Below are 26,388 nucleotides of genomic sequence, written 5' to 3' on the forward strand. Positions count from 1 at the left end.
AGCCAGGGCTCTATTAGTAACCCCCCATATGTATGCTGGGAGGCAGTTGAACAGTCTTGGGCCCCTAACACTTATTGTGATGTCTCTTATTGTGCTACTGACGCCCCTGCTTTTCATTAAGGGAATGTTGAATCGTCTGCCGAGTCTTTTGCTTCCATAGGAAGTGAGTAATATGTGAAAAATTCACATACATGTTAATGAGAGTTCAGAGGATGGGTTGTGTATGGGTCAGTCTCCATACACGTGTTGTTCACGTCCAGCAAGGTGTAAAATCATTGGTGTTAGTCAGCTGTTATTGATAGCATCGTGGGGAGGGTGAGACCTATTACAGTTTCCATACCTCCTACTGCCAGTTTTCACCTAACGGTAAATAGGTACCTGGATGTTTGGTGAGTGTTGAGGTTGGCGAGACGTGTGGGCAAGTATCCCTGCATGTGTTAACCAAACAGTAAGTAGGTACCTGGATCTTATTTGACTAATGGTAATAGCATCTCCGACCGGTTAAGACGTATGAGCAAGTATTCTGACACCTAATGCCTATGTTTACCTAGGTACCTGGCTTTTAGGCTACTGCTCAGTAACGCATCGTGGGCAGAGAGAGAGGGGCAAGAAGTAGGGCAAATCTTTCATTCACCTGTTGCCTATGTCCACCAGGCAGAAAATATGAATGTATGTGTTAACTGTTGTGTCTGGCGTCAGGTGAAGGAAGACAGCAACATGCTTTTGTTAATTCTAATCAATGAAGTATCACACTCGTTCTTAACCGGTTATTGCAGGAATAAAATAATGGCCACTGGGGTTGCGAGGTTGCTGGAGAGAGACGCTGGAAACCAGTCACAGTATACTCACAGCTCTGGAAGGAGCGGGTTATACTCTCCTCCCCAAGAAATTCCTTAATAATGTTGTGATGTCTCTACTAGATATGCAGTGTTTGGGTTATTGTTCCGTGTTGTTATGCTCCGGTACCCGGTTATAACTATCAGTGTTTGGGTTATTATCCCGTGTTATCTTCCAGTACCCGGTTATAACTATCAGTGTTTGGGTTATTATCCCGTGTTATCTTCCAGTACCCGGTTATAACTATCAGTGTTTGGGTTATTACCCCGTGTTATCCTCCAGTACCCTGTTATAACTATCAGTGTTTGGGTTATTGTCCCGTGTTATCCTCCAGTACCCTGTTATAACTATCAGTGTTTGGGTTATTATCCCGTGTTTCTGTGCTCCAGTACCCAGTTATAACTGTCAGTGTGGCGTCAGGTCACTGTCAGAACTGAGAGCTGGAGCTGTGGTCAAACTGGGTGAATATATATATGACATGAGTGGGAATAATCACTCCTGAGAGGGAATGTTGCTGCTGCTGCTGCTGCTGCACTTGTGGCTCCTCGTCACCTCTGCTACCCTTGCTGCTTATCAGGTAACCCACTTATGTATAATGTTTCTTCTACACTAGTGGCTCCTCGTTACCTCTGCTACCCTTGCTGCTTGTCAGGTAACCCACTTATGTATAATGTTACTTCTACACTAGTGGCTCCTCGTTACCTCTGCTAACCTTGCTGCTTATCAGGTAACCCACTCACGTTATCAGACTTACCAAACAGATAGGAAATAACAGGACAATATAATCCCAAGGTGACCCGTGGCGCTTCTCACGCTGATTGTCCTTGGTTCGATTCCCGGTAGAGGTGGAGACACTGGGCGTGTTTCCTTACACCTGTTGCCACGTTCACTTAGCAAGCAAGTATGTATTTGAGTGTTAGTTGGCTGGTGTGGGTGGCATCCTGGGGGACAAGATTGAAGACCACAAAATGAATCAGACAGTCGGTTGATGACGCACTGACTTTCTTGGGATAGCCTGGTGGCTAACCCTCCGGTATTAAAAATCCAAACGGAGTCTTATCTTAACCATCCAGGATAGTTGCTGTTACCTACACCAGTACAATATTAGAGGACAACAGCACCTCCCTGGATGGTTACTATCCTGCTGTCTGTTTGGGCTGTTTTCATCCATACAACAGGTCAACAGTACATCTCCGGATAGTAGCTGTCTATCAGTCAAGTATAAAGTAACATGAAGGTACAACCTTCCAAGGAGGTTCCTGTCTGACAACCTTCCAAGGAGGTTCCTGTCTGACAACCTTCCAAGGAGGTTCCTGTCTGACAACCTTCCAAGGAGGTTCCTGTCTGACAACCTTCCAAGGAGGTTCCTGTCTGACAACCTTCCAAGGAGGCTGCTGTCTAGCAACCTTCCAAGGAGGTTGCTGTCTAGCAACCTTCCAAGGAGGTTGCCGTCTACCAACCTTTCAAGGAGGATGCTGTCTACCAACCTTCCAAGGAGGTTGCTGTCTACCAACCTTCCAAGGAAGTTGCTCTCTAGCAACCTACCAAGGAGGTTGCTGTCTACCAACCTTCCAAGGAAGTTGCTCTCTAGCAACCTTCCAAGGAGGCTGCTGTCTAGAAACCTTCCAAGGTCGTTGCTGTCTAGCAACCTTCAAAGGAGGTTGCTGTCTACCAACCTTCCTAAGAGGTTTCTGTCTAGCAGCCTTCCAAGGAGGTTTCTGTCTAGCAGCCTTCCAAGGATTATTCTGTCTAGCAGCCTTCCAAGGAGATTGTTGTCTACCAACATTCCAAGGAGGTTGCTGTCTACCAACCTTCCAAGAAGGTTTCTGTCTAACAACCTTCCAAGGAGGTTGCTGTCTAGCAACCTTCAAAAGAGGTTGCTGTCTAGCAACCTTCAAAGGAGGTTGCTGTCTAGCAACCTTCCAAGGGGGTTGTTGTCTACCAACCTTCCAAGGAGGTTGCTGTCTACCAACCTTCGAAGAAGGTTTCTGTCTAGCAACCTTCCAAGGTGGTTGCTGTCTAGGAACCTTCCAAGGAGGTTGCTGTATACCAACCTTGCAAGGAGGTTGCTGTCTACCAACTTCCAAAGGAGGTTGCTGTCTACAAACCTTCCAAAGAGGTTGCTGTCTAGCAACCTTCCAAGGAGGTTGCTGTCTAGCAACCATCCAAGGAAGTTGCTGTTAACCGACCTTCCAAGGAGGTTGCCGTCTACCAACCTTCCAAGGAGGCTGCCGTCTACCAACCTTCCAAGGAGGCTGCCGTCTACCAACCTTCCAAGGAGGCTGCCGTCTACCAACCTTCCAAGGAGGCTGCCGTCTATCAACCTTCCAAGGAGGATGCTGTCTACCAACCTTCCAAGGAGGTTGCTGTCTACCAACTTTCCAAGGAGGATGCTGTCTACCAACCTTCCAAGGAGGATGCTGCCTACCAACTTTCCAAGGAGGTTGCTGTCTACCAACTTTCCAAGGAGGATGCTGTCTACCAACCTTCCAAGGAGGATGCTGTCTACCAACCTTCCAAGGAGGTTGCTGTCTACCAACCTTCCAAGAAGGCTGCCGTCTACCAACCTTCCAAGAAGGCTGCCGTCTACCAACCTTCCAAGAAGGCTGCCGTCTACCAACCTTCCAAGAAGGCTGCCGTCTACCAACCTTCCAAGAAGGTTTAGGAGGCGTCCTGGTCTAAGTACTGGACTTCTTTACTTATAAACCGATTACATTAATTTTTGTTGTACTATTAGAAGCTATAAAATTAAAGTTGTTAGGGATTCTAAAACTAACCCAAAAAGTTTTTTCCAGGTCTATAGAACAAAAGTCAGAGATAAGATAGGTCCCCTTAAAAATAACTATGGGCATCTTACTGACAAAGAGAATGAAATGTGCTCGATTTTTAATAATTATTTTCTCTCAGTTTTTACACAGGAAGACACTAACAATATTCCAGTAATTAATTTTTATAGTGGGCCAGAAGAAGATAAATTATGTAACATCACAGTCACTAGTGAAATGGTTGTGAAGCAGATAGACAGACTGAAGCAAAATAAGTCGCCGGGTCCTGATGAGGTTTTTTCAAGGGTTCTTAAGGAATGCAAAATGGAACTCTGTGAATCATTAACTAATATTTTTAATTTATCTCTTCAAACAGGTGTAGTGTCTGATATGTGGAAGATGGCTAATGTAATTCCTATTTTTAAAACAGGGGACAAGTCGTTACCGTCAAATTACCGCCCAATAAGCCTGACCTCAATTGTAGGCAAATTACTAGAGTCAATTATAGCTGAGATTATAAGAAGCCATCTCGATAAGCATAGCTTGATTAATGATACTCAGCATGGATTCACAAGAGGCCTGTCTTGTCTAACTAATTTATTAACTTTCTTCAGTAAAGCTTTTGAGGCTGTTGACCACGATAAAGAATTTGATATTATTTACTTAGATTTTAGTAAGGCTTTTGATAGAGTTCCGCACCATAGACTGTTAAAGAAAGTGGCAGCTCATGGCATTGGGGGAAAAGTGCTCTCGTGTATCGAGTCATGGCTCACTGACAGGAAGCAGAGAGTGTCCATAAATGGGGTTAAATCCGAGTGGGGATCTGTAACAAGTGGCGTTCCACAGGGATCAGTCTTGGGCCCGTTGTTGTTTATAATATATATCAATGATCTTGATGAGGGAATTACTAGTGATATGAGCAAATTCGCCGATGACACAAAGATGGGTAGGATAATTGATTCAAACGTAGATGTTATGGAACTTCAGGAGGATTTAAACAAACTCTATTCTTGGTCAGAAAAGTGGCAGATGCAGTTCAATGTAGATAAATGCAAGGTTCTGAAGCTTGGGAGTGCCCATAACCCTAGTACTTATAAGTTAAATGATGTAGAACTTAGCCATACAGATTGCGAAAAGGACTTGGGGATTATGGTGAGCATCAACCTTAAACCAAGACAGCAATGCCTAAGCGTACGTAATAAGACAAATAGATTACTGGGATTTATATCAAGAAGTGTAAGCAACAGAAGTCCAGAGGTCATACTGCAGCTTTATACATCATTAGTAAGGCCTCACCTAGATTATGCAGCTCAATTCTGGTCTCCATATTACAGAATGGACATAAATTCGTTAGAAAACATTCAGCGTAGGATGACTAAATTAATACATAGCATTAGAAATCTTCCTTATGAAGAAAGATTGAAGACTCTTAAGTTACATTCACTTGTTAGACGAAGAATGAGGGGAGACCTGATCGAAGTGTATAAGTGGAAGATAGGTATTAATAAAGGGGATATTAATAAGGTCTTGAGGATGTCTCTCCAAGAGAGAACCCGCAGTAATGGATTTAAATTAGATAAGTTTAGATTTAGAAAGGACATAGGAAAGTATTGGTTTGGAAATAGGGTAGTAGATGAGTGGAACAGTCTACCTAGTTGGGTTATTGAGGCTGGGACTTTGGGTAGTTTTAAATCTAGGTTGGATAAGTACATGAGTGGGATGGGTTGGATTTGAGTGGGATTTTCACATCAGAGCTTATTTCTTGGGTGGCATTGAAAATTGGGTTGGTCAATTGTTTTGTTAGTGGGATGAATTGTAAAGGACCTGCCTAGTATGGGCCAACAGGCCTCCTGCAGTGTTCCTCCTTTCTTATGTTCTTATGTTCTTAAGCTTATATCAAGTATGCTGTGCTGAAGTTTCAAACATATCGGCCAAAAAGGAAATGAAATATGCAAAATTTACGAAAAATTACATTTGGCAGTTCGCTGTTTCTCAGTGGTACCTGGAAAAGTGGTTTGACACTTGCTGATGGAACACTTCTAATTCCATCAATTTAGATGTACCAATTCTAAGATAAACCTTATCTTCATGCTAAAAAAAATATAGTTTCATAACTTTTTTGACATATTGGAAGATGTCGGTTTTGTTGCCCACATAAATCTAAAAATATTTTAGATACTTCAGAAAGATACTTCAAACCTTGTAAAGCAATCATTCTACTAACATGGCCGACGCGGCAGGTTGTGTAGCGGGCTAGCTGCGGGATTTTCAAGGATAGCTCTTGGTCAAAGAGGCTGACCAGGTCCCTACTTAACAGAACTCAGTGTGAATGCTTTGAGAAGATACCAGAGCAGCGAACGGACTTCCCAGTGCATCGTTTCAGCGTAAATAGTTGAAGTGTTGTGCAGAAGGTTTGGTGTTGTTGAGTCAGGACCAGTCAGCGCCTCCCCCCCTCTCCGCTGGGGGGGAGGGGAAGGGCGTGTGTAGTAAACAGTGACCCTCTCATAACGCCTCGCCCCTGCCCGTCTCCCCCGCCTCACCCACTCAACTCCCAGCGCCACCCCATCTAACCCACGATGTCAGCGATGGCACTGCAGGGAGTGCCGGGCTCACAGGAACTTCCACTACAGGGACAGCATCGTGGAGTTCGACCGCGAGGCAGCTGTCAGGTGTGCCACAGGCAGTGTGTACTCAGTTCCTCAAGCTTCAACATCCGTGCACACGAGGGCCTGGGATCTTCAGTCAACTTGGCGTCCAGCAGGACGTTGCCATGTCCCTTGGACAGCTCTCCATCGGGCTGCTAACGGAGCCACTGGCTTCTTGGACCTCTTGGGGAGGGTCGATGGTGCTTGTGCAAGCAGCAGATCCCGGGGCAACTTGCTGCTGTTTGCAATGGCTGTCTGCCGAGGAGAGACAGGCACCTAGCAACATCTGTTGTTGGGGCAATGGATGAATTCCCTGCTATGTTTGTTAACTGCTCATTACTCTGTAATTTGTCTATGATTGTAATCATGTGATAACGTGTTTATCATTCATTACCTTTGAAACTTGTCATGATCTTGACCAGCTCTACCTGGAACTCATTACCTTTGTAAATTCTCATGATTAATGTGTTTATGATTCATTACCTTTGCAATTATTCATGAGTGTGACCAGCTCTACCTGGAGCTCATTACCTTTGTAACTTGGTCATGATTATGACCAGATCTAGTTCATTACCTTTGTAACTTGCTCAGCTATCAAAACTTTGGAGTCCAGTCCCTGGACCAATTATGTACCTCTGTAATCTTTTGACTACCGCCCACAGGATGGGTATGGGGTGCATAATAAACATATTAAACTGAACTACTATGTTTGTTGTGAAAATCAAGTCAATTCATTCATAAATAAGGATGGAGCAGCCATAAATAGGTAAATAACTTACTTTCGAGATATAGGCCGAAGCGCGTGGCACCCCAGGTGCCCGGGAAATTTTTTCCCCCGAAAAATTCGCTTTATTATACACTTTTTCCGTGACCTACGAGTGTTTATTACAGTTAACCATTGTAAATCTCCGTTTTCTCTCATCACTGACGAGAATGGGACCTTTAACCTTCAGGGGAAGTATCTCTAGAATTTTTTTTTCCCCTAGGGTCATCATATTATGCTATATATTAATTTTTCAGGTGTACTTTTTATGTCTCTATGCTATTACTATATTGCATTATGTCATATTAGATCAATTGTGATAGGTAAATAAGCCTTATAATTGATATTAGCGTGAGTATTGATTATTTTGTTGGCTGGATGTGTCGGCCATCTTGGGCACTATACCCAGGGGTACCTGATTGGTCCCTTGACCATGTTAGCTCCGCCCGCTCTGGCATCATTCAAGACGGTGAATTTGTATTATATTAGACATAAAGTTACAAGAACACGATAAAAATAACACGGGGGAAAAAATGCTGCGTCAGCGCTTGCTATGCAATGTTACGCGTCAGCGCTGTCACCATGCCTGTTATAAATGGCTGTAATTCCTTTTAGAAACATGGGTGGCCCGGTGGCCTGGTGGCTAAAGCTCCCGCTTCACACACGGAGGGCCCGGGTTCGATTCCCGGTGGGTGGAAACATTTCGACACGTTTCCTTACACCTATTGTCCTGTTCACCTAGCAGCAAATAGGTACCTGGGTGTTAGTGGACTGGTGTGGGTCGCATCCTGGGGGACAAGATTAAGGACCACAATGGAAATAAGTTAGACAGTCCTCGATGACGCACTGACTTTCTTGGGTTATCCTGGGTGGCTAACCCTCCGGGGTTAAAAATCCGAACGAAATCTTATCTTATCTTATCTTACAAGGATAATAATTATACCAGAGTGTTGCCAGAAAGTTATTTTTTTGGTAACAGTAACTCAATTTTCGTATTTTTTCGAATTTTTTTTTTTTACTCCGCGCGGCGAAGTGTCAAGGGTCCCATTATGTCTAGCAACCTTGCAAGGAGGTTGCTGTCTACCAACCTTCCAAGGAGGTTGCTGTCTACTAACCTTCCAAGGAGGTTGCTGTCTACCAACCTTCCAAGGAGGTTGCTGTCTACCAACCTTCCAAGGAGGTTGCTGTCTACCAACCTTCCAAGGAGGTTGCTGTCTACCAACCTTGCAAGGAGGTTGCTGTCTACCAACCTTCCAAGGAGGTTGCTGTCTACTAACCTTCCAAGGAGGTTGCTGTCTACCAACCTTCCAAGGAGGTTGCTGTCTACCAACCTTCCAAGGAAGATGCTGTCTACCAACCTTCCAAGGAAGATGCTGTCTACCAACCTTCCAAGGAGGATGCTGTCTACCAACCTTCCAAGGAAGATGCTGTCTACCAACCTTCCAAGGAAGATGCTGTCTACCAACCTTCCAAGGAGGATGCTGTCTACCAACCTTCCAAGGAAGATGCTGTCTACCAACCTTCCAAGGAGGATGCTGTCTACCAACCTTCCAAGGAGGTTGCTGTCTACCAACCTTCCAAGGAAGATGCTGTCTACCAACCTTCCAAGGAGGATGCTGTCTAACAACCTTCCATGGAGGTTGCTGTCTATCAACCTTCCAAGGAGGTTGCTGTCTACCAACCTTCCAAGGAAGATGCTGTCTACCAACCTTCCAAGGAGGATGCTGTCTAACAACGTTCCATGGAGGTTGCTGTCTACCAACCTTCCAAGGAGGTTGCTGTCTACCAACCTTCCAAGGAAGATGCTGTCTACCAACCTTCCAAGGAGGTTGCTGTCTACCAACCTTCCAAGGAAGATGCTGTCTACCAACCTTCCAAGGAAGATGCTGTCTACCAACCTTCCAAGGAAGATGCTGTCTACCAACCTTCCAAGGAGGTTGTTGTCTAGTAACCTTCCAAGGAGGATGCTGTCTACCAACCCTCCAAGGAGGTTGCTGTCTACCAACCCTCCAAGGAGGTTGCTGTCTACTAACCTTCCAAGGAGGTTGCTGTCTAGCAACCTTTCACCTTACACACCGGGAAAATGGAAGCCACGAAACATAAACTGAGAAGGGTAAATAATTTTAATGTCCAGTGTAATGGGGAACCATCACTTTGGTTTCATCAGTAAAATATTTGGGAATCCCCTTTGACCCATGCATGTCAGGAGAATTGATAGGGAACAGTGTAGTAAAGAAAGCGAATGTCAGACTGAAGTTCCTGTATAGACAAGCACAGTGTCTACCTACTGAGGCTCGCAGGACCCTATGTCTAGCCCTTATACAATGCCATATGGATTACGCTTGCTCTTCTTGGTACTCTGCCTTGACAAAAACACTGAAGGACAGACTGCATATCACCCAGAACAAAATTGAAAGATTCATCCTGGACCAGTGTACAAGCCAACATGTAGGCCTGAGTCCAAGACAACATGTAGGCTTAAGTCCAAGACAACATGTAGGCCTGGGTCCAAGACAACATGTAGGCTTAAGTCCAAGACAACATGTAGGCCTGGGTCCAAGACAACATGTAGGCTTGAGTCCAAGACAACATGTAGGCCTGGGTCCAAGACAACATGTAGGCTTGAGTCCAAGACAACATGTAGGCCTGGGTCCAAGCCAACATGTAGGCCTGAGTCCAAGACAACATGTAGGCTTAAGTCCAAGACAACATGTAGGCCTGGGTCCAAGCCAAAATGTAGGCCTGGGTCCAAGACAATACATAGGCCTGAATCCAAGCCAACATGTAGGCCTGAGTCCAAGACAACATATAGGCCTGAGTCCAAGACAACATGCAGGCCTGGGTCCAAGCCAACATTTAGGCCTGACTCCAAGACGACATGTAGGCCTGAGTCCAAGACAATATGTAGGCCTGGGTCCAAGCCAACATGTAGGCCTGGGTCCAAGACAACATGAATACCTGAGTCCAAGCCACCATGTAGGCCTGGGTTAAAGACAACATGTAGGCCTGAATCAAAGCCAACATGTAGGCCTGAGTACAAGACAACATGTTAGCCTGAGTACAAGACAACATATAGGCCTGAGTCCAAGACAACATGTAGGCTAGAGTCCAAGACAACATGTAGGCCTGGGTCCAAGACAACATCTAGGCCTGATTCCATGACAACATGTAGGCCTGGGTCCAAGAGAACATGTACGCCTGGGTCCAAGACAACATGTAGGCCTGGATCCAAGAGGACATGTAGGCATGAGTCCAAGAGAACATGTAGGTCTGGGTCCAAGACAACATGTAGGCCTGGGTCCAAGGGAACATGTAGGCCTGGGTCCAAGATAACATGTTAGCCTGAGTCCAAGAGAAGATGTAGGCCTGGATCCAAGACAACATGTAGGCCTGGATCCAAGTGAACATGAAGGCCTGTGTCCAAGAGAACATGTAGGCCTGAGTCCAAGAGAATACGCAGGCATGAGTCTAAGAGAACATGAAGGCCTGGATCCAAGAGAACATGTAGGCATGAGACCAAGAGAACATTTAGGCCTGGATCCAAGACGACATGTAGGCCTGGGTCCAAGAGAACATGTAGGTCTGAGTCCAAGAGAACATGTAGGCCTGGGTCAAAGAGAACATGTAGACCTGGATCCAAGGGAACATTTAGGCCTGATTCCAAGACGACATGTAGGCCTGAGTCCAAGAGAACATGTAGGCCTGAGTCCAAAAGAACATGTAGGCCTGGATCCAAGAGAACATGTAGGCCTGAGTCCAAGAGAACATGTAGGCCTGGATCCAAGAGAACATGTAGGTCTGAGTCGAAGAGAACATGCAGGCTTGAGTCCAAGAGAACATGTAGGCCTGAGTCCAAGAGAACATGTAGGCTTGAGTCCAATAGAACATGTAGGCCTGAGTCCAAGAGAGCATGTAGGCCTGGGTTCAAGAGAACATGTAGGCCTGAATCCAAGAGAACATGTGGGCCTGGGTCCAAGAGAACAAGTAGGCATGAGTCCAAGACGACATGTAGGCCTGGGTCTAAGAAGACATGCAGGCCTGAGTCCAAGGGAACATGTAGGCTTGAGTCCAAGAGAACATGCAGGCCTGAGTCCAAGAGAACATGTATGCTTGAGTCCAAGAGAACATGTAGGCCTGGTTCCAAGAGAACTTGTAGGCCTGGTTCCAAGGAACATATAGTCCTGAGTCCAAGAGAACATGTAGGCCTGAGTCCAAGAGAACTTGTAGGCCTGAGTCCAAAAGAACATATAGACCTGGGTTCAAGAGAACATGTAGGCCTGAGTCCAAGAGAGCATGTAGGCCTGGGTCCAAGAGAACATGTAGACCAGGGTTCAAGAGAACATGTAGGCCTGAGTCCAAGATAACATGCAGTCCTGAGTCCAAGACAACATGTAGGCCTGAGTCCAAGAGAACTTGTAGGCCTGAGTCCAAGAGAACATGTAGACCTGGGTTCAAGAGAACATGTAGGCCTGAGTCCAGGATAACGTGCAGGCCTGAGTCCAAGAGAACATGTAGGCCTGAGTCCAAGAGAACTTGTAGGCCTGAGTCCAAGAGAACATGTAGACCTGGGTTCAAGAGAACATGTAGGCCTGAGTCCAAGAGAACATGTAGGCCTGAGTCAAAGAGAACATGTAGGCCTGAGTAGAAGACGACATTTAGGCCTAGATCCAAGAGAACATGTAGGCCTGAGTGCAAGAGAACATGTTGGCTTGAATCCAAGAGAATATGTAAGCCTGAGTCCAAGAGAACATGTAGGAATGAGTCCAAGACGACATATAGACCTGAGTCCAAGAGAAGATGTATGCTTGAGTCCAAGAGAACATTTAGGCCTGGGTCCAAGAAACATGTAGGCCTGAGTCCAAGACAACATATAGGCCTGAGTCCAAGACAACATGTAGGCCTGGGCTCAAGAGGACATGTAGGCCTGAGTAAAAGAGAACATGTAGGCCTGGATCCAAAAGAACATGTAGGCCTGAGTCCAAGAGAACATGTAGGCTTGAGTCCAAGAGAGCATGTAGGCCTGGGTTCAAGAGAACATGTAGGCCTGAGTCCAAGAGAACATGCAGGCCTGGGTCCAAGAGAACATGTAGGCCTGAGTCCAAGACGACATGTAGGCCTGGGTATAAGAAGATATGTAGGCCTGAGTCCAAGGGAACATGCAGGCCTGAGTCCAAGAGAACATGTAGGCATGAGTCCAAGAGAACATGTAGGCCTGGGCTCAAGAGGACATGTAGGCCTGAGTAGAAGAGAACATGTAGGCCACGGTCCAGGGTGACATGTAGGCCTGAGTCCAAGAGAACATTTAGGCCTGGGTCGAAGAAAATATGTAGGACTGAGTCCAAGAGAACATGTAGGCCTGGATCCAAGAGAACATGTAGGCTTGAGTCCAAGAGAACATGTAGGCTTGAGTCCAAGAGAGCCGTAGGCCTGGGTTCAAGAGAACATGTAGGCCTGAATCCAAGAGAACATGTGGGCCTGGGTCCAAGAGAACAAGTAGGCATGAGTCCAAGACGACATATAGGCCTGGGTCTAAGAAGACATGCAGGCCTGAGTCCAAGGGAACATGTAGGCTTGAGTCCAAGAGAACATGCAGGCCTGAGTCCAAGAGAACATGTATGCTTGAGTCCAAGAGAACATGTAGGCCTGGTTCCAAGAGAACTTGTAGGCCTGGTTCCAAGGAACATATAGTCCTGAGTCCAAGAGAACATGTAGGCCTGAGTCCAAGAGAACTTGTAGGCCTGAGTCCAAAAGAACATATAGACCTGGGTTCAAGAGAACATGTAGGCCTGAGTCCAAGAGAGCATGTAGGCCTGGGTCCAAGAGAACATGTAGACCAGGGTTCAAGAGAACATGTAGGCCTGAGTCCAAGATAACATGCAGTCCTGAGTCCAAGACAACATGTAGGCCTGAGTCCAAGAGAACATGTAGGCTTGAGTCCAAGAGAGCATGTAGGCCTGGGTTCAAGAGAACATGTAGGCCTGAGTCCAAGAGAACATGCAGGCCTGGGTCCAAGAGAACATGTAGGCCTGAGTCCAAGACGACATGTAGGCCTGGGTATAAGAAGATATGTAGGCCTGAGTCCAAGGGAACATGCAGGCCTGAGTCCAAGAGAACATGTAGGCATGAGTCCAAGAGAACATGTAGGCCTGGGCTCAAGAGGACATGTAGGCCTGAGTAGAAGAGAACATGTAGGCCACGGTCCAGGGTGACATGTAGGCCTGAGTCCAAGAGAACATTTAGGCCTGGGTCGAAGAAAATATGTAGGACTGAGTCCAAGAGAACATGTAGGCCTGGATCCAAGAGAACATGTAGGCTTGAGTCCAAGAGAACATGTAGGCTTGAGTCCAAGAGAGCCGTAGGCCTGGGTTCAAGAGAACATGTAGGCCTGAATCCAAGAGAACATGTGGGCCTGGGTCCAAGAGAACAAGTAGGCATGAGTCCAAGACGACATGTAGGCCTGGGTCTAAGAAGACATGCAGGCCTGAGTCCAAGGGAACATGTAGGCTTGAGTCCAAGAGAACATGCAGGCCTGAGTCCAAGAGAACATGTATGCTTGAGTCCAAGAGAACATGTAGGCCTGGTTCCAAGAGAACTTGTAGGCCTGGTTCCAAGGAACATATAGTCCTGAGTCCAAGAGAACATGTAGGCCTGAGTCCAAGAGAACTTGTAGGCCTGAGTCCAAAAGAACATATAGACCTGGGTTCAAGAGAACATGTAGGCCTGAGTCCAAGAGAGCATGTAGGCCTGGGTCCAAGAGAACATGTAGACCAGGGTTCAAGAGAACATGTAGGCCTGAGTCCAAGATAACATGCAGTCCTGAGTCCAAGACAACATGTAGGCCTGAGTCCAAGAGAACTTGTAGGCCTGAGTCCAAGAGAACATGTAGACCTGGGTTCAAGAGAACATGTAGGCCTGAGTCCAGGATAACGTGCAGGCCTGAGTCCAAGAGAACATGTAGGCCTGAGTCCAAGAGAACTTGTAGGCCTGAGTCCAAGAGAACATGTAGACCTGGGTTCAAGAGAACATGTAGGCCTGAGTCCAAGAGAACATGTAGGCCTGAGTCAAAGAGAACATGTAGGCCTGAGTAGAAGACGACATTTAGGCCTAGATCCAAGAGAACATGTAGGCCTGAGTGCAAGAGAACATGTTGGCTTGAATCCAAGAGAATATGTAAGCCTGAGTCCAAGAGAACATGTAGGAATGAGTCCAAGACGACATATAGCCCTGAGTCCAAGAGAAGATGTATGCTTGAGTCCAAGAGAACATTTAGGCCTGGGTCCAAGAAACATGTAGGCCTGAGTCCAAGACAACATATAGGCCTGAGTCCAAGACAACATGTAGGCCTGGGCTCAAGAGGACATGTAGGCCTGAGTAAAAGAGAACATGTAGGCCTGGATCCAAAAGAACATGTAGGCCTGAGTCCAAGAGAACATGTAGGCTTGAGTCCAAGAGAGCATGTAGGCCTGGGTTCAAGAGAACATGTAGGCCTGAGTCCAAGAGAACATGCAGGCCTGGGTCCAAGAGAACATGTAGGCCTGAGTCCAAGACGACATGTAGGCCTGGGTATAAGAAGATATGTAGGCCTGAGTCCAAGGGAACATGCAGGCCTGAGTCCAAGAGAACATGTAGGCATGAGTCCAAGAGAACATGTAGGCCTGGGCTCAAGAGGACATGTAGGCCTGAGTAGAAGAGAACATGTAGGCCACGGTCCAGGGTGACATGTAGGCCTGAGTCCAAGAGAACATTTAGGCCTGGGTCGAAGAAAATATGTAGGACTGAGTCCAAGAGAACACGTAGGCCTGGGTCCAAGAGAACATGCAGACCTGGATCCAAGAGAACAATTAGACCTGGATCCAAAAGAACATGTAGGCCTGAGTCCAAGAGAACATGTAGGCCTGGATCCAAGAGAACATGTAGGCTTGAGTCCAAGAGAACATGTAGGCTTGAGTCCAAGAGAACATGTAAGCTTGAGTCCAAGAGAGCCGTAGGCCTGGGTTCAAGAGAACATGTAGGCCTGAGTCCAAGAGAACATGAAGGCCTGGGTCCAAGAGAACATGTAGGCCTGAGTCCAAGACGACATGTATGCCTGGGTATAAGAAGATAAGTAGGCCTGAGTCCAAGGGAACATGCAGGCCTGAGTCCAAGAGAACATGTAGGCTTGAGTCCAAGAGAACATGTAGGCCTGGTTCCAAGGAACATATAGTCCTGAGTCCAAGAGAACATGTAGGCCTGAGTCCAAGAGAACATGTACGCCTGAGTCCAAGAGAACTTGAAGGCTTGAGTCCAAGAGAACATGTAGACCTGGGTTCAAGAGAACATGTAGGCCTGAGTCCAAGAGAGCATGTAGGCCTGGGTCCAAGAGAACATGTAGACCTGGGTTCAAGAGAACATGTAGGCCTGAGTCCAAGATAACATGCAGGCCTGAGTCCAAGAGAACATGTAGGCCTGAGTCCAAGAGAACTTGTAGGCCTGAGTCCAAGAGAACATGAAGACCAGGGTCCAAGAGAACATCTATTCCTGAGTCGATGACGACATTTAGGCCTAGATCCAAGAGAACATGTAGGCCTGAGTCCAAGAGAACATGTAGGCTTGAGTCCAAGAGAATATGTAGCCCTGAGTCCAAGAGAACATGTGGGACTGAGTCCAAGACGACATGTAGGCCTGAGTCAAAGACGACATATAGGCCTGGATCCAAGAGAACATGAATGCCTGAGTTCAAAAGAACATTTAGGCCTGGGCCCAAGAAACATGTAGGCCTGGGTCAAAGAGAACATGTAGACCTGGGTCCAAGAGAACATGTATGCCTGGTTCCAAGAGAACTTGTAGGCCTGAGTCCAAGAGAACATGTAGGCCTGGGTCCAAGAGAACATGTAGGCCTGAGTCCAAGACAACATGTAGGCATGAGTCCAAGAGAACATGCAGGCCTGAGTCAAAGAGAACATGTAGCCCTCAGTCCAAGAGAACATGCAGGCCTGAGTCCAAGAGAACATGTAGGCCTGGGTTCAAGAGAACATGTAGGCCTCGGTCCAAGAGAACATGTAGGCCTGGGTCCAAAAGAACATGTAGGCTTGGGTCCAAGAGAACATGTAGGCCTGGATCCAAGAGAACAAGTAGACCTGGATCCAAGAGAACATGAAGGCCTGAGTCAAAAGACGACATGTAGGCCTGAGTCGAAGAGAACATGTAGGCCTGTGTCGAAGAGAACATGTAGGCCTGAGTCCAAGAAAACATGTAGGCCTGAGTCCAAGAGAACTTGTAGGCCTGAGTTCAAGAGAACATATAGGCCTGGGTCCAAGAGAACATGTAGGCTTGAGTCCAAGAGAACATGCAGGCCTGAGTCAAAGAGAACTTGTAGGCCTGAGTCCAAGAGAACATCTTGGCCTGAGTCCAAGAGAACATGTAGGTCTGAGTCCAAGAGAACTTGTAGGCCTGAGTCCAAGAGAACATATAGGCCTGTTTCCAAGAGTATATGTAAACCTGAGTTCAATAGAACATGTAGGCCTGAGCCCAAGAGAACATGTAGGCATGAGTCCAAGAGAACATGTAGGCCTGAGTCCAAGAGAACATGTAGGCCTGAGTGCAAGAGAACATGCAGGCCTGAGTCCAAGAGAACATGTAGGCCTGGGTTCAAGAGAACATGTAGGCCTTAGTCAAAGAGAACATGTAGGCCTGGGCTCAAGAGGACATGTAGGCCTGAGTAGAAGAGAACATGTAGGCCACGGTCCAGGGTGACATGTAGGCCTGAGTCCAAGAGAACATTTAGGCCTGGGTCGAAGAAAATATGTAGGACTGAGTCCAAGAGAACACGTAGGCCTGGGTCCAAGAGAACATGCAGACCTGGATCCAAGAGAACAATTAGACCTGGATCCAAAAGAACATGTAGGCCTGAGTCCAAGAGAACATGTAGGCCTGGATCCAAGAGAACATGTAGGCTTGAGTCCAAGAGAACATGTAGGCTTGAGTCCAAGAGAACATGTAAGCTTGAGTCCAAGAGATCCGTAGGCCTGGGTTCAAGAGAACATGTAGGCCTGAGTCCAAGAGAACATGAAGGCCTGGGTCCAAGAGAACATGTAGGCCTGAGTCCAAGACGACATGTATGCCTGGGTATAAGAAGATAAGTAGGCCTGAGTCCAAGGGAACATGCAGGCCTGAGTCCAAGAGAACATGTAGGCTTGAGTCCAAGAGAACATGTAGGCCTGGTTCCAAGGAACATATAGTCCTGAGTCCAAGAGAACATGTAGGCCTGAGTCCAAGAGAACATGTACGCCTGAGTCCAAGAGAACTTGAAGGCTTGAGTCCAAGAGAACATGTAGACCTGGGTTCAAGAGAACATGTAGGCCTGAGTCCAAGAGAGCATGTAGGCCTGGGTCCAAGAGAACATGTAGACCTGGGTTCAAGAGAACATGTAGGCCTGAGTCCAAGATAACATGCAGGCCTGAGTCCAAGAGAACATGTAGGCCTGAGTCCAAGAGAACTTGTAGGCCTGAATCCAAGAGAACATGAAGACCAGGGTCCAAGAGAACATCTATTCCTGAGTCGATGACGACATTTAGGCCTAGATCCAAGAGAACATGTAGGCCTGAGTCCAAGAGAACATGTAGGCTTGAGTCCAAGAGAATATGTAGCCCTGAGTCCAAGAGAACATGTGGGACTGAGTCCAAGACGACATGTAGGCCTGAGTCAAAGACGACATATAGGCCTGGATCCAAGAGAACATGAATGCCTGAGTTCAAAAGAACATTTAGGCCTGGGCCCAAGAAACATGTAGGCCTGGGTCAAAGAGAACATGTAGACCTGGGTCCAAGAGAACATGTATGCCTGGGTCCAAGAGAACTTGTAGGCCTGAGTCCAAGAGAACATGTAGGCCTGGGTCCAAGAGAACATGTAGGCCTGAGTCCAAGACAACATGTAGGCATGAGTCCAAGAGAACATGCAGGCCTGAGTCAAAGAGAACATGTAGGCCTCAGTCCAAGAGAACATGCAGGCCTGAGTCCAAGAGAACATGTAGGCCTGGGTCCAAAAGAACATGTAGGCTTCGGTCCAAGAGAACATGTAGGCCTGGATCCAAGAGAACAAGTAGACCTGGATCCAAGAGAACATGAAGGCCTGAGTCAAAAGACGACATGTAGGCCTGAGTCGAAGAGAACATGTAGGCCTGTGTCGAAGAGAACATGTAGGCCTGAGTCCAAGAAAACATGTAGGCCTGAGTCCAAGAGAACTTGTAGGCCTGAGTTCAAGAGAACATATAGGCCTGGGTCCAAGAGAACATGTAGGCTTGAGTCCAAGAGAACATGCAGGCCTGAGTCAAAGAGAACTTGTAGGCCTGAGTCCAAGAGAACATCTTGGCCTGAGTCCAAGAGAACATGTAGGTCTGAGTCCAAGAGAACTTGTAGGCCTGAGTCCAAGAGAACATATAGGCCTGTTTCCAAGAGTATATGTAAACCTGAGTTCAATAGAACATGTAGGCCTGAGCCCAAGAGAACATGTAGGCATGAGTCCAAGAGAACATGTAGGCCTGAGTCCAAGAGAACATGTAGGCCTGAGTGCAAGAGAACATGCAGGCCTGAGTCCAAGAGAACATGTAGGCCTGGGTTCAAGAGAACATGTAGGCCTGAGTCAAAGAGAACATGTAGGCCTGGGTCCAAGACAACATGTAGGCCTGGGTCCAAGAGAACATGTAGGTCTGGGTCCAAAACAACATGTAGGCTTGGGTCCAAGAGAACATTTAGGATTGAGTCCAAGAGAACATTTAGGCCTGAGTTCAAGAGAACATGTAGGCCTGAGTCAAAGAGAACATGTAGGCTTGGGTCCAAGAAGACATGTATGTCTGAGTCCAACAGAACATGTGGGCCTGAGTCCAAGAGAACATGTAGGCCTGGGTCCAAGAGAACATGTAGGCCTGAGTCCAAGAGAACATGTGGGCCTGGGTCCAAGAGAACATGTAGGCCTGAGTCCAAGAGAACATGCAGGCCTGATTCCAAGAGAACATGTAGGCCTGGGTCCAAGAGAACATGTAGGCCTGAGTCCAAGAGAACATGTAGGTCTGAGTCCAAGAGAACATGTAGGCCTGAGTCCAAGAGAACACGTAGGCCTGAGTCCAAGAGAACATGTAGGCCTGGGTCCAAAAGAACATATAGGCCTTGGTCCAAGAGAACATGTATACCTGGATCCAAGAGAACATGTGGGCCTGAGTCCAAGAGAACATGTAGGCCTGAGTCCAAAAGAACATGTAGGCCTGAGTCCAAGAGAACATGTAGGCCTGAGTCCAAGAGAACATGCAGGCCTGAGTCGAAGAGAACATGTAGGCCTCAGTCAAAGAGAACATGTAGGCCTGAGTCCAAGAAAACATGTAGACCTGGGTCCAAGAGAACATGTAGGCCTGAGTCAAAGAGAACATGTAGGTCTTGATCCAAGACGACAGGTAGGCCGGGGTCCAAGAGAACATGTAGGCCTGAGTCCAAGACGACATGTAAGCCTGGGTCCAAGAGAACATGTAGGCCTGGGTCCAAGAGAACATGTAGGCCTGGGTCCAAGAGAACATGTAGGCCTGGGTCCAAGAGAACATGTAGGCCTGGGTCCAAGAGAACATGTAGGCCTGGGTCCAAGAGAACATGTAGGCCTGGGTCCAAGAGAACATGTAGGCCTGGGTCCAAGAGAACATGTAGGCCTGGGTCAAAGAGAACATGTAGGCCTGGGTCCAAGAGAACATGTAGGCCTGGGTCCAAGAGAACATGTAGGCCTGGGTCCAAGAGAACATGTAGAGGAGAGCAACCATAGTACTAGGGGGAGAGAGGACAACAACCATGGTACTAGGGGAGAGAGGACAACAACCATAGTACTAGGGGGAGAGACGACAACAACCATGGTACTAGGGGGAGAGAGGACAACAACCATAGTACTAGGGGAGAGAGGACAACAACCATAGTACTAGGGGGAGAGACGACAACAACCATGGTACTAGGGAGAGAGAGGACAACAACCATGGTACTAGGGGGAGAGAGCACACCAACCATAGTACTAGGGGGAGAGAGGACAACAACCATAGTACTAGGGGGAGAGAGGACAACAACCATAGTACTAGGGGGAGAGAGGACAACAACCATGGTACTAGGGGGAGAGAGGACAGCAACCATGGAACTAGGGGGAGAGAGCACAACAACCATAGTACTAGGGGGAGAGAGAGGACAACAACCATAGTGCTTGGGGGAGAGAGCACAACAACCATAGTACTAGGAGGAGAGAGCACAACAACCATGGTACTAGGGGGAGAGAGGACAACAATCATAGCACTAGTGGGGGAGAGGACAACAACCATAGTACTAGGGGGAGAGAGCACAACAACCATGGTACTAGGGGGAGAGAGGACAACAACCATAGCACTAGGGGGGGAGAGGACAACAACCATAGTACTAGGGGGAGAGAGCACAACAACCATGGTACTAGGGGAGGAGAGGACAACAACCATAGTACTAGGGGGAGAGAGGACAACAACCATAGTACTTGGGGGAGAGAGTACAACAACCATAGTACTAATGGGAGAGAGGACAACAACCATAGTACTTGGGGGAGAGAGTACAACAACCATAGTACTAGGGGGAGAGAGGACAACAACCATAGTAATAGGGGGAGAGAGGACAACAACCATAGTACTAGGGGGAGAGAGGACAACAACCATGGTACTAGGGAGAGAGAGGACAACAACCATGGTACTAGGGGGAGAGAGCACAACAACCATAGTACTAAGGGGAGAGAGGACAACAACCATGGTACTAGGGGGAGAGAGGACAACAACCATAGTACTAGGGAGAGAGAGGACAACAACCATGGTACTAGGGGGAGAGAGCACAACAACCATAGTACTAAGGGGAGAGAGGACAACAACCATGGTACTAGGGAGAGAGAGGACAGCAACCATGGTACTAGGGGGAGAGAGCACAACAACCATAGTACTAAGGGGAAGGAGGACAACAACCATGGTACTAGGGGGAGAGAGGACAACAACCATAGTACTAGGGGGAGAAAGGACAACAACCATGGTACTAGTGGGAGAGAGGACAACAACCATGGTACTAGGGGGAGAGAGGACAACAACCATAGTACTAGGGGGAGAAAGGACAACAACCATGGTACTAGTGGGAGAGAGGACAACAACCATGGTACTAGGGGGAGAGAGGACAACAACCATAGTACTAGGGGGAGAAAGGACAACAACCATGGTACTAGTGGGAGAGAGGACAACAACCATGGTACTAGGGGGAGAGAGGACAACAACCATAGTACTAGGGGGAGAAAGGACAAGAACCATGGTACTAGGGGGAGAGAGGACAACAACCATAGTACTAGGGGGAGAGAGGACAACAACCATAGTACTAGGGGGAGAAAGGACAACAACCATGGTACTAGTGGGAGAGAGGACAACAACCATGGTAATAGGGGGAGAGAGGACAACAACCATAGTACTAGGGGGAGAAAGGACAACAACCATGGTACTAGTGGGAGAGAGGACAACAACCATGGTACTAGTGGGAGAGAGGACAACAACCATGGTACTAGGGGGAGAGAGGACAGCAACCATAGTGCTAGGGGGAGAGAGGACAACAACCATGGAACTAGTGGGAGAGAGGACAACAACCATAGTACTAGGGGGAGAAAGGACAACAACCATGGCACTAGTGGGAGAGAGGACAACAACCATGGTACTAGGGGGAGAGAGGACAGCAACCATAGTGCTAGGGGGAGAGAGGACAACAACCATGGTACTAGGGGGAGAGAGGACAACAACCATGGTACTAGGGGGAGAGAGGACAACAACCATGGTACTAGGGGAGAGAGGACAATAACCATGGTACTAGGGGGAGAGAGGACAACAACCATGGTACTAGGGGGAGAGAGGACAACAACCATGGTACTAGGGGGAAAGAGGACAACAACCATGGTACTAGGGGGAGAGAGGACAACAACCATGGTACTAGGGGAGAGAGGACAACAACCATAGTACTAGGGGGAGAGAGGACAACAACCATGGTACTAGGGAGAGAGAGGACAACAACCATGGTACTAGGGGGAGAGAGCACAACAACCATAGTACTAAGGGGAGAGAGGACAACAACCATAGTACTAGGGGGAGAGAGGACAACAACCATAGTACTAGGGGGAGAGAGGACAACAACCATGGTACTAGGGGGAGAGAGGACAACAACCATAGTACTAGGGGAGAGAGGACAACAACCATAGTACTAGGGGGAGAGACGACAACAACCATTGTACTAGGGAGAGAGAGGACAACAACCATGGAACTAGGGGGAGAGAGCACACCAACCATAGTACTAGGGGGAGAGAGGACAACAACCATAGTACTAGGGGGAGAGAGGACAACAACCATAGTACTAGGGGGAGAGAGGACAACAACCATGGTACTAGGGGGAGAGAGGACAGCAACCATGGAACTAGGGGGAGAGAGCACAACAACCATAGTACTAGGGGGAGAGAGAGGACAACAACCATAGTGCTTGGGGGAGAGAGCACAACAACCATAGTACTAGGAGGAGAGAGCACAACAACCATGGTACTAGGGGGAGAGAGGACAACAACCATAGCACTAGTGGGGGAGAGGACAACAACCATAGTACTAGGGGGAGAGAGCACAACAACCATGGTACTAGGGGGAGAGAGGACAACAACCATAGCACTAGGGGGGGAGAGGACAACAACCATAGTACTAGGGGGAGAGAGCACAACAACCATGGTACTAGGGGAGGAGAGGACAACAACCATAGTACTAGGGGGAGAGAGGACAACAACCATAGTACTTGGGGGAGAGAGTACAACAACCATAGTACTAGGGGGAGAGAGGACAACAACCATAGTACTTGGGGGAGAGAGTACAACAACCATGATACTTGGGGGAGAGAGGACAACAACCATGATACTAGGGGGAGAGAGGACAACAACCATGATACTAGGGGAGAGAGGACAACAGCCACAGTACTAGGGGAGAGAGGACAACAACCATAGTACTAGGGGGAGAAAGGACAACAACCATGGTACTAGTGGGAGAGAGGACAACAACCATGGTACTAGGGGGAGAAAGGACAACAACCATGGTACTAGTGGGAGAGAGGACAACAACCATAGTACTAGGGGGAGAAAGGACAACAACCATGGTACTAGTGGGAGAGAGGACAACAACCATGGTACTAGGGGGAGAGAGGACAACAACCATAGTACTAGGGGAGAAAGGACAACAACCATGGTACTAGTGGGAGAGAGGACAACAACCATAGTACTAGGAGGAGAGAGGACAGCAACCATAGTACTAGGGGGAGAAAGGACAACAACCATGGTACTAGTGGGAGAGAGGACAACAACCATAGTACTAGGGGGAGAAAGGACAACAACCATGGTACTAGTGGGAGAGAGGACAACAACCATGGTACTAGGGGGAGAGAGGACAGCAACCATAGTACTAGGGGGAGAGAGGACATCAACCATGGTACTAGGGGGAGAGAGGACAACAACCATGGTACTAGGGGGAGAGAGGACAACAACCATGGTACTAGGGGGAGAGAGGACAACAACCATGGTACTAGGGGAGAGAGGACAACAACCATAGTACTAGGGGGAGAGAGGACAACAACCATGGTACTAGGGAGAGAGAGGACAACAACCATGGTACTAGGGGGAGAGAGCACAACAACCATAGTACTAGGGGGAGAGAGGACAACAACCATAGTACTAGGGGAAGAGAGGACAACAACCATAGTACTAGGGGGAGAGAGGAAAACAACCATGGTACTAGGGGGAGAGAGGACAACAACCATAGTACTACGGGAGAGAGGACAACAACCATAGTACTAGGGGGAGAGAGGACAACACCCATGGTACTAGGGAGAGAGAGGACAACAACCATGGTACTAGGGGGAGAGAGCACAACAACCATAGTACTAGGGGGAGAGAGGACAACAACCATAGTACTAGGGGGAGAGAGGACAACAACCATGGTGCTAGGGGGAGAGAGGACAGCAACCATGGAACTAGGGGGAGAGAGCACAACAACCATAGTACTAGGGGGAGAGAGAGGACAACAACCATAGTGCTTGGGGGAGAGAGCACAACAACCATAGTACTAGGAGGAGAGAGCACAATAACCATGGTACTAGGGGGAGAGAGGACAACAACCATAGCACTAGGGGGGAGAGGACAACAACCATAGTACTAGGGGGAGAGAGCACAACAACCATGGTACTAGGGGGGGAGAGGACAACAACCATAGTACTAGGGGGAGAGAGGACAACAACCATAGTACTTGGGGGAGAGAGTACAACAACCATAGTACTAGGGGGAGAGAGGACAACAACCATAGTAATAGGGGGAGAGAGGACAACAACCATAGTACTAGGGGGAGAGAGCACAACAACCATAGTACTACGGGGAGAGAGGACAACAACCATAGTACTAGGGGGAGAGAGGACAACAACCATAGTACTAGGGGGAGAGAGCACAACAACCATAGTACTAGGGGGAGAGAGGACAACTACCATAGTACTAGGGGGAGAGAGCACAACAACCATAGAACTTGGGGGAGAGAGGACAACAACCATAGTACTAGGGGGAGAGAGGACAACAACCATAGTAATAGGGGGAGAGAGCACAACAACCATAGTACTAGGGGGAGAGAGCACAACAACCATAGTACTAGGGGGAGAGAGCACAACAACCATAGTACTTGGGTGAGAGAGCACAACAACCATAGTACTTGGGGGAGAGAACACAACATAGTACTGTGGGAGAGAACACAACATATTACTAGGGGGAAAGAACACAACAATCATAGTACTAGGGGAGAGAACTCAACAATCATAGTACTAGGGGGAGAGAACACAACAATCATAGTACTAGAGGAGAGAACACAACAATCATAGTACTAGGGGAGAGAACACAACAATCATAGTACTAGGGGAGAGAACTCAACAATCATAGTACTAGGGGGAGAGAACACAACAATCATAGTACTAGAGGAGAGAACACAACAATCATAGTACTTGAGGAGAGAACACAACAATCATAGTACTAGGGGAGAGAACACAACAATCATAGTACTAGGAAGAGAGAACACAACAAACATAGTACTAGGGGGAGAGAAGACAACAATCATAGTACTAAGGGGAGAGAGCACATGAATCATAGTACCATGGGGTGAGAGAACAACAATCATAGTACAAGGGAGAGAGAACACAACAATTATAAAACTAGGGGGAGAGAACACAGCAATCATAGTACTGGAGGGAGAGGACAGAACAATCATAGTTCTAAGGGGAGAGAACACTACAATTATAGTTCTAGGTTGAGATAAAACAACAATGATAGAACTAAGAGGAGAGAACGCAACAATCACAGTACTAGATGGAGAGAACACAACAATCACAGTATTAAGGGGAGGGAGTACAACAATCACAGTACTAGGGGGAGAAACACAACACTCCTAGTACTAGGTGTAGAGAACACAACAATCACAGTATTAAGGGGAGAGAGCACAACAATCATAGTACTAGGGAGAGAGAACACAACAATCATAGTACTTGGGGGAGAGAACACAACAATAATAGTAATAGAGGGAGAGAACACAACAATCATAGTACTAGTAGGAGAGAACACAACAATCATAGTACTAGTTTGAGAGAACACAACAATCATAGTACTAGGGCGAGAGAACACAAAAATCACAGTACTAGGAGGAGAGAACACAACATAGTACTAGGGAAGAGAGCACAACAATCACAGTACTAGGGGAGAGAACACAACAATCATAGTACTAGGGGGAGAGAACACAACAATCATAGTACTAGGGGAGAGAACACAACAATCATAGTACTAAGGGAGAGAACACAACAATCATAGTACTATGGGGAGAGAACACAACAATCATAGTACTAGGGGAGAGAACACAACAATCATAGTACTAGGGGAGAGAACACAGCAATCATAGTACTAGGGGAGTGAACACAACAATCATAGTACTATTGGAGAGAACACAACAATCATAGTACTAGGGGAGAGAACACAGCAATCACAGTACTAGGGGAGAGAACACAACAATCAAAGTACTAAGGGAGAGAACACAACAATCATAGTACTAGGGGAGAGAACACAATAATCAAAGTACTAGGAGAGCGAACACAACAATCATAGTACTAGGGGAGAGAACACAACAATCAAAGTACTAGGGGAGAGAACACAACAATCATAGTACTAAGGAGAGAACACAACAATCAAAGTACTAGGGGAGAGAACACAGCAATCATAGTACTAGGGGAGAGAACACAACAATCATAGTACTAGTGGAGAGAACACAACAATCATAGTAGTAGGGAAGAGAACA

The 26,388-nt window shown here is 47.3% G+C and overlaps 1 protein-coding gene across 1 annotated transcript in view; it reads left to right on the forward strand.

Annotated features, from left to right (window-relative positions):
• Positions 1–857: 857 nt before the first annotated feature.
• LOC138853569 (mite allergen Der p 3-like) overlaps positions 858–26,388 on the forward strand; it is a 203,401-nt gene continuing 177,870 nt past the window's right edge. Inside the window, exon 1 of the mRNA XM_070091039.1 lies at positions 858–1,414. Coding sequence (XP_069947140.1) covers positions 1,346–1,414 — 69 coding nt within the window. The 5' untranslated portion in view covers positions 858–1,345. The remainder of the gene's footprint in view (positions 1,415–26,388) is intronic.

Source organism: Cherax quadricarinatus, chromosome 33, assembly GCF_038502225.1.
Source record: "Cherax quadricarinatus isolate ZL_2023a chromosome 33, ASM3850222v1, whole genome shotgun sequence".
Classification (NCBI taxonomy): domain Eukaryota; kingdom Metazoa; phylum Arthropoda; class Malacostraca; order Decapoda; family Parastacidae; genus Cherax; species Cherax quadricarinatus.